At 50.1% G+C, this 9,765-nt stretch overlaps 1 protein-coding gene across 1 annotated transcript in view; it reads right to left on the bottom strand.

Annotated features, from left to right (window-relative positions):
* Positions 1-4,640, bottom strand: part of LOC139266699 (netrin-G1-like) — a 41,536-nt gene extending 36,896 nt beyond the window's left edge. Inside the window, exon 1 of the mRNA XM_070884288.1 lies at positions 3,946-4,640. Within this exon, the coding sequence (XP_070740389.1) occupies positions 3,946-4,188 (243 nt within the window). The 5' untranslated portion in view covers positions 4,189-4,640. The remainder of the gene's footprint in view (positions 1-3,945) is intronic.
* Positions 4,641-9,765: the final 5,125 nt, after the last annotated feature.

Below are 9,765 nucleotides of genomic sequence, written 5' to 3' on the forward strand. Positions count from 1 at the left end.
TATGTTAACAATCCCGAGAGGATCAGACACAATCCCCAGGCACCAGTTTACAATCAGTTCAAACTCAGCTTACAGAAATTACCCAGAAACTCCACGTTAACATTCACCAGCTGTCACCACTCGCTGGGATTTCCAGAATTGGTGATCGGATTCAGAAATAATTAGCTGTCAGAATTTTACCCGAGCAAGGCACAGACTGTGTTTCTACAGAAGTGGAGACGATTCTCCCTTTAATTTGACTGTTCGAGCTAACCTCATAACACAGTCCCTCACCCCCTCACCCCTGGTCACACTGTGTCACTGTGCCCCGTGTCATAGAAACATAGAAACATAGAAAATAGGTGCAGGAGTAGGCCATTCGGCCCTTCTAGCCTGCACCGCCATTCAATGAGTTCATGGCTGAACATGCAACTTCAGTACCCCATTCCTGCTTTCTCGCCATACCCCTTGATCCCCCTAGTAGTAAGGACTTCATCTAACTCCTTTTTGAATATATTTAGTGAATTGGCCTCAACAACTTTCTGTAGTCGAGAATTCCACAGGTTCACCACTCTCTGGGTGAAGAAGTGCCCCATCTCTCTCTCCCCTCACCCCCTCACCCCCTCACCCCCGGTCACACTGTGTCACTGTGTCCCATCTCTCCCCTACAATGAGGAGCCCACTCTGCCCGCAGTATTCCAGATGTGCCTCTCCCTCAGTTTGTGCTCAGACACTGTGAGTTTTGCTTTGCAGCACGAGAAACACTCAAATCAATGAACAAATCGGCACTGAAGTGGAATTGGAGGCGAATACTTTGAGCTGGTGCCAGAGATGAATCAAATTGGGGATTACAGACCAGCGGGAGATTCTATTTCTAACACGGAGATCGATGAGCATTAACTGGTGCCTTTTGGTCGAGAAGAACTAAAACAAACAATCATATCCACTCGATCACCAAGGCCACCTATTTCCACCTCAGTAACATCGCCCGTCTCCGCCCCTGCCTCAGCACATCTACTGCTGAAACCCTCATCCATACTTTGTTCCCTCCAGACTCGACCATTCCAATGTTCTCCTGGCCGGACTCCCATCTTCCACTCTCCGTAAATTTCAGCTCATCCAAACCTGTGCTGCCCGTGTCCTAACACACACAAGTCCTGTTCCCCCATCGCCCCTGTGCTCACTCACCGACGTTGTTTCCCAGTCCGGCAACACCGAAGTGGCAAATAACATTTGTGGTCCACAAGTGGAAGGCAATGATTATCTCCAACAAGCGAGAGTCCAACTACCTCTCCATGACATTCAACGGCGTTACCATTGTCGGATCCCCCACTATCAGCATCCTGGGGATCGCCATTGACCAGAAACTTAACTGGACCAGCCACATAAATACTGTGGTACAAGAGCAGGTCAGAGGCAAGTATTCTCAGCGAGTGTCTCACCTCCTGACTCCCCAAAGCCTTTCCACCACCTACAAGGCACAAGTCAGGCGGGTGATGGAATACTCTCCAATTGCCTGGGTGAGTGCAGCTCCAACAATACGCAAGAAGCTTCACACCATCCCGGACAAAGCAGCCCATCCACCACCTTAAACATTCACTCCCTCCACCACCGGCGTACCGTGGCTGCAGTGTTTACCATCTACAAGGTGCACTGCAGCAACTCACCAAGGCTTCTTCGATAGCACCTCACAAACCCATGGTCTCCATGGGAACACCACCACCTCCATGTTCCCCTCCAAGTTACACCGCATCCTGATTGGGAAATATATTCAATGTTCCTTCATTGTCACTGGGTCAAAATCCTGAACTCCCTTCCTAACAGCACTGTGGGAGAATCTTCAACACACAGACTACAGCGGTTCAAGAAGACAGCTCATCACCACCTTCACAAGGGCAATTAGGGATGGGCAATAAATGCTGGCCTTGCCAACGATGCCCACATCTCAGGAACAAATAAAAAACTGAAGGATGTGCCTGGGACTGAGTCTCCCAGCAGGACCGGCAGTATCTCCCTCTGCCCAGTCTCAAAGCCCATGGAGGGATTGGAAGTGCAGTTCTGTGGATTACTGGTCCAGTCACAGAAGCCCTGCACCACCATGCCCAATTCGATCACAACAGTTTATGACCAGGAATTCGTGTCTTTGCACCAAGGTTACAGCCACAGTCTGAATACATTCTCACCCTGGAGTCTTTCTGTCTCACTCACCCACTCACAGTCAACACACAATCAGGGAACACAAGTTCAGAAGTCGTGACACATCTGGAAAGAAGGAGCGAGTACACCTGTCAAAAATTGTTACATATTAAAAAAAGGCCAATAAATTCAGCCGCGTTTTTATCGGTGAAAGAAAAAATGATTGCGATTTCAAAAAGTCCTCAATTGTCTGTGAAGCGCTTTGGGACGTCCTGAGGTGTAAAACTGAGACAGTAACATCTAGTGTGGTCTCACTGGGTCCGGGCCCTGTTTCACACACAGCTCCCACAGTGCGATATGGGACAGCTGGAAGTTTACCTCAAAGACTCGTATTATTTTTATAACAGATTACTAATTGAGCTGGAGAATAATTCCCTCTTATGAACTGCATGTTCTGCAATAAATTATACATTTTCAATTATTGCTGAAACATACGGCTGATTATTAAACCAGGTGTTTCCCCTCGAACAATGATGTAGGAACCAATTATCCTGAGGAGATGATTCACTCAACAAGAGCATCATTAATATTTAGAAAGAGGCTTGAATTTACATCTCAAGGACATATTCCACACTGGGGATATTGGGCAGGGCTCAGACACAATGGGACATATTCCCCACTGGGGATATTGGGCAGGGCTCAGACACAATGGGACATATTCCTCACTGGAGATATTGGGCAGGGCTCAGACACAATGGGACATATTCCCCACTGGGGATATTGGGCAGGGGTCAGACACAGTGGGACATATTCCCCACTGGAGATATTGGGCAAGGCTCAGACACAATGGGACATATTCCCCACTGGAGATATTGGGCAGGGCTCAGACACAGGGGTCAGGAGCTCCAGGGGTTGTTTATAAACATTCGACCTCCCTCCTCACATCTATTTCCGTGTCTAATTTTACAAACACTGCCACCCCTTACGGTGCGACACTGGGAAGCAGCGAGTTTTGTGGTTTACGTGTGCTGACCTTTCCTGTTCAGCCCAGCAGTTTGACTTCTCCTCACAGTTCCAGTAAATGCAACTTATCAGACTGTTATTCCATCCCCATATCTCCTCCTTCACCAAGCCCGCCTACTTTCACCTCCGTGATATCGTCTGTCTCTGCCACTGGCTCAGAGCTGTCCAGTTAGTCCCACTCTCCTGCTCCTTCCCCATAGCCCTGTATGTTTCTCCTTTCCCAGTATTTATCCAATTCCCTTTTGAATGTTATTATTGAATCTGCTTCCACCTTCCTTTCAGGCAGCACATTCCAGATCATAAAAACTCGCTGCATTAAAACATTCTCCTCATCTCCCCCCTTGGCTTTTTTGCCAATTATCTGAAATCTGTGTCCTCTGGTTACCGGCTCTCCTGCCACTGGAAACATTGTCTCCTTATTTACTCTTTCAAAACCCTTCATGATTTTAAACACCTCATCAAATCTCCCCTTAACCTTCTCTACTCTGAGGAGAACAATCCCAGCTTCTCCAGTCTCTTCACATAACTGAAGTCCTTCATCCCTGGAAACATTCCATTAAAATTCCTCTGCACCCTCTCCAAGGCCTTGTCATCCTTCCTAAAGTGTGGTGCCCAGAATTGGATACAATACTCCAGCTGGGGCCTAACCAATGATGCATAAAGGTTCACCATGACTCCCTTGCTTTTGCACTCGATGAAGCAAATGTAGGAGTTTGGATGGAATTCACTTTGATAAAGGCCGTTCAGTGAGCGTCCATTCACAGCGCGACACATAACAGAGGCTGTCTCAGAAAGGCTTCTACTCACCAGCGTGCAGTACATCTCGGGGGTCTCTCCACACGTACTGTCGGAGGGATCCAAGCTGACCTTCAGTGACCTGGTGAGCAGGGCGGCCTCGGGCTGGCAGGCCATGTAATCCCAACTCATGGCCTGGTCCCAGTGAAGCTGGGCCTTACACAGGTCGTAGTGACCCCAGGACGGGAAGTGCTGCGCAGTGAGAGACAGGGCCGCCCAAAGGGCCTGAAGGGGCAACAAACCGGACAGACGCATCGCTCCGACTGGACCGCGCTCAGAGAGGGGCCATCTCGGTACGTCTGGTGGTGATTCAGTGAGTCCCTGCTCCGACTGGACCCGCTCAGAGAGGGGTAATCTCAGTCCATCTGAGGGTGATTCAAGGGGTCCCTGCTCCGACTGAATCCGCTCAGAGAGGCGCTATCTCGGTCCGTCTGGGGGAGATTCAGGGGGTCCCTGCTCTGACTGGACCCGCTCAGAGAGGGGCGATCTCAGTCCATATGGGGGTGATTCGGGGGGCCCTGCTCCGACTGGACCCGCTCAAAGAGGGGCGATCACTATGCTTGCAGATGTTCCAGGTGTTGGAATTCCAGCTATTTTCCCAGCATTGGTACAGATGTTCTGGATGTTGGAATTCTAGCTGTTTTCCCAGTTGGTGCAGGTGTTCTCGGTGTTAACATTCCAGCTGTTTTCACACTGTTGGTGCAGATGTTCCAGGTGTTGGGATTCCAGCTGTTTTCCCAGTGTTGGTGCAGATGCTCTGGGTGTTGGAATTCCAGCTGTGTTCCCAGTGGTGGTACAGATGTTACGGGTGTTGGGATTCCAGCTGTTTTCTCAATGGGTACAGATGGTCTGTGTGTTGGGATTCCAGCTGTTTTCCCAGTGTTGGTACAGATGTTCCAGGTGTTGGGATTCCAGCTGTTTCCCCCCCAGCTGGCCGCTGTGTCAGACAGATGCTTTGATTGGCTGATCAGTCAGAACTGGGGCCCAATGTGATGACTGTTTCCTGACCAGAGTCTGTTTCCCATCGATCATCTCTTCCTTCTGCCATCAGTTCCCTATGCGGAGAGAAATAAAATCAATGCATTTCGGAACAGGTGCTGCTCCTGATCTTCGAGCCCACCCTCCAATATCGCCTCCCATTAGCTGCAGCGTTACACAGAAATAATCACCAGTTGGGAATCACCGCAGCCAATAGGAGGTGGCTAAATCACTCTCGTTAATATACCAAATGAGACAAATGAACAATTATGTTATTTTAGTGATGTTGGTTGAGGGATACATATTGCTCAGGATACTGGGGAGAAATCCCCTGCTCTTCTTTGAAATAAAGCCGAGGGATCTTTGATGTGAAGCTGAGAAGGCAGACGGGGCCTCGGTTTACCGTCTTGTCCAAAAGATGGAGCATTCAACAGTGCAGCACTCCCTCAGTACTGCCCCTCCGACAGTGCAGCATTCCCTCAGAACTGCCCCTCCGACACTGCAGCACTCTCTCAGTACTGCTCCTCTGATATTGCTGCAGTCGCTCAGTACTGCCCCTCCAACAGTGCAGCACTCCCTCAGTACTGCCCCTCCGACAGTGCTGCACTCCTTCAGTACTGCCCCTCCAACATTGCAGCACCCCCTCAGTACTACCCCTCCGACAGTACTGCACTCCCGCAGTACTGCCCCTCTGACAGTGCAGCACTCCCTCAGTACTGCCCTTCCGACAGTGCTGCACTCCTTCAGTACTGCCCCTCCAACATTGCAGCACCCCCTCAGTATTACCCCTCCGACAGTACTGCACTCCCGCAGTACTGCCCCTCTGACAGTGCTGCACACCCTCAATACTGCCCCTCCGACAGTGCTGCACTCCCTCAGTACTGCCCCTCCGATAGTGCATCGCTCTCTCAGTATTGCACTGGGAGTGTCAGCCTGGATGCTGGGCTCGAGTCTCAGGAGTGGGATTGAGTCAGCTCCTTCAGCAAAATCTATTCTCCTTACTCCATCATCTCACCTCAATCTCAGAGCTCACACTGGAAAAGCAAAATTATTCTACTGCCTACTTTAAAAAGTCGCCCCTTTAAACACTGATAGACTCTGTGTTTGGTGACCCTCCCACAGCCTGTTTTATGACACAAGGTGTTACTCTGGGCTGTGAGTGATATACAGATTAGTAACAGGGATATTTATAATCTATTTTCTATCATGAATTCAATGAGCTTTTACAAACTGCTGCACTGCGAGCAGGAATAGTCTCTGAATGTCTCACTTCCTCCCCCGTAATGCTGTTCCCCTTCAGCTCGAGCATCACAATCCACAGTCACCTTCTGGGCCTGACGTCACTCCTCCTGCTCAAACCCCAACACACACTCACCATCTCCAGTCACACCCCCAACACACACTCACCGTCTCCAGTCACACCCCCAACACAAACTCACCATCTCCAGTCACACCCCAACACACACTCACCGTCTCCAGTCACACCCCCAACACAAACTCACCATCTCCAGTCACACCCCCAACATACACTCACCATCTCCAGTCACACCCCAACACACACTCACCATCTCCAGTCACACCTGATTTACACTCCTGTGAAGCGCCTTGGAATATTTTACTGGGTTGAGTCGCAAATTGTTGTCCAATGTGTTCCTTCATCGTACAGATTGCTGCAGCGCTCCGATACAATGCACAGCTCTCCTATGCAATGCATGCAATCCTCAGATACAATGCACTCTTATCCAATGGAAGATTGCTACTCTAGAATGCACACAGAATCGTCCTCTCCAATTCTCCAGCCCTCCGATACAATCCACACAGGAACCAGTCTGATCCCCGCGCCAAGCCGCCAATCTCTGCTGGAAACAGCAAGGCGATCCCGGGAGATCCCGGGACAGAGTCTGACTCACTCTGGGGGAGATCAGCGAGCTCCGGGCGCGGCGAGGTCCCGGACACAGCTCCGCATTGCTCAGCAACAAGTCCAGGAGCCTCCTCAATGGACCGGAGGAGTTTAGCACAGAATCTGCCCTCAAGGGGAAGGAGGGAGGGAGAGGGAGAAGGGGAGGGAGGAGAGGGGAAGAGGGAGGGTGAGGGAGAGAGGGAGACAGCGAGAGTGAGAGTGAGGGAGAGAGGGAGAGAGAGAGTGAGGGAGAGGGAGAGAGGGAGGGGGAGGGAGGGAGAGAGAGATTGATGGAGAGGGAAAGAGGAAGAGAGAGGGAGGGAGGGAGAGTGAGAGAGAGGGGGAGAGAGGGAGGGAAAGAGAGAGGGAGAGGAAAGGAAAGCGAAAGAGAGTGAGAAAGGGAGAGAGAGGAGAGAGATTGAGGGAGAGAGAGAGAGGAAGAGAGGGAGGGGAGAGAGAGGGAAGGGAACAAAAGAGAAAGAGACAGAAGTGAGTAAAGGGAGTGAGAAACAGAAAGAGAAAATTTGATTGAGAGAGAGAGAAATAGAGAAAGAGAAAAGGGGAAAGAAAACGAGAGAGAGAGAGAAATCGCGATCCCGAGACTCACAGAGAGAGAAAACTGAAATCTCAATCCAGGGGCTCAGACTGGGAACGTCGCCCCAGCTCAGCATTCCGCGCGGTCCTAAAGCCCTCCAGATTTAAATATCCAATTCCTTTAACACTCTTCCACCCCAATCAAAACGAATCGGATATTCAGCACGGTTGTGAGCTGTGAAAAATGTTCTGCTGTTACTTATGTATAAAATTCCATATAAAATGCGGTAATGACAGATTTAATAATATGGGGGAGGGGAGCTGACAGTCAGGGTGGAGGTCAGATGTCTGCACTGCTTCAGGGATCTGTCCTGTTGCTTTTTACAATCTTCCTGGGAGAGCTGACTAATATCCCATCTATACAGGGCTCTGGGGAAAGAGCAGGGAGTGGGACTGATTGGATCACTCTTTCAAAGAGCCGGTACAGGCACGATGGGCCGAATGGCCCCCTCCTGTGCTGTCTGATTGTATGGAAGGATTAAACACATAAACCTTGGGGTGGGGGTTCATGGACCCATCGGCCTGCAGCATTTAACTCGAGAAATGAAGGCAAGTCCAGCCCATTCCCCATCCCATAATATCCCACTGTCCCTGTCCAGCCCACTCCCCATCCTACAATATCCCCCTGCCCCTGTCCGGCCCATTCCCCATCCCATAATGTCCCTGTGCCGGGCCCTTGGACCTTCTGAACCATTGCCCACCCCTCCTGATCTGGGACATCCGCAGATTTCCCGCTCCGAAGCCTCAGTGACCAACACGCCCAGTGACCGGATCGCAGAGACTCGCCGAATAAACTTCTGTCCTTCAGGCATCTCAATTGTTGCAGCAGCAACTCCTCAGCCCGTCAATCCGGATCAGAGCGTCGCCACACACCCAGATCGAGCTGCTTCGGATCGCTGGCTGGACCATCGACTCGATCAGACCCTCGGCCGTGCGGTTAGATACGGTGAAAGGAATTCTCTCCCAAACTCTGCTCCACACTGTTCCCCCAAGGAACAATGTACAACAATCAACGTGTCCGTTTGATAAACCCCAGAACAACACAAGCAATAACTCGCGATTTATTGGTATTTAGAGAGACTTCTGTAAACTGATCCTGAGGTTAGATTTAAAAGATATCTGAGGACAAAGAAATCGATCCAAATATAAACAGAGCTTCAAAATTCCACACTCTGCTGTCACTGAAATAAAACTGGGATCTCTGCAACGCCTAGATTTTCAAATTCTCATCTTTGTGTTCAAATCCTTCCAGGGCCACGCCCCTCCCTCTCTCTTGAAACCCCTCAAGCCCTGCACCCCTCCCTATCTCTGTAACCTCTTCCAGCCTTACACGCCTCCCTATCTCTGTAACCTCCTCCAGCCCTACACCCCTCCGTATCTCTATAACCCCCTCCAGCCCGACACCCCTCCCTACTTTTGACAAGGTCCCGCACAAGAGATTAGTGTGCAAAATCAAAGCGCATGGTATTGGGGGTAATGTACTGACATGGATAGAGAACTTGTTTGCAGACAGGAAGCAGAGAGTCGAGATAAACGGGTCCTTTTCAGAATGGCAGGCAGTGACTAGTGGAGTGCCGCAGGGCTCAGTGATGGGACCCCAGCTCTTTACAATACACATTAACGATTTAGATGAAGGAATTGAGTGTAATATCTCCAAGTTTGCAGATGACACTAAACTGGGTGACGGTGTGAGCTGTGAGGAGGACGCTAATAGGCTGCAGGGTGATTTGGACGGTTTGGTGAGTGGGCAAATGCATGGCAGATGCAGTATAATGTGGATAAATGTGAGGTTATATATTTTGGGGGCAAAAACACGAAGGCAGAATATTATCTGAATGCGGCAGATAGGAAAAGGAGAGGTGCAACGAGACCTGGGTGTCATGGTTCAACAGTCACTGAAAGTGGGCATGCAGGTACAGCAGGCGATGAAGAAGGCAAACGGTGTGTTGGCCTTCATAGATACTGGATTTGAGTATAGGCGCAGGGAAATCTAACTACAGGGCCTTAGTGAGGCCTCAGCTGAAATATTGTGTTCAGTTTTGGTCTCCTAATCTGAGGAAGGACCTTCTTGCTATTGAGGGAGTGCAGCGAAGGTTCACCAGACTGATTCCAGGGATGGCTGGACTGTAATATGAGGAGAGACTGGATCAACTGGGCCTTAATTCACTGGAGTTTGGAAGGATGAGAGGGGAAACGTATAAGATTCTGACGGGACTGGACAGGTTAGATGTGGAAAGAATGTTCCCAATGATGGGGAAGTCCAGAACCAGGGGACATAGTCTTAGGATAAGGGGTAGACCATTTAGGACTGAGATGAGGAGAATCTTCTTCACTCAGGGAGTTTTTAACCTGTGGAATTC

Source organism: Pristiophorus japonicus, chromosome 7 (assembly GCF_044704955.1).
Source record: "Pristiophorus japonicus isolate sPriJap1 chromosome 7, sPriJap1.hap1, whole genome shotgun sequence".
NCBI lineage: Eukaryota > Metazoa > Chordata > Chondrichthyes > Pristiophoridae > Pristiophorus > Pristiophorus japonicus.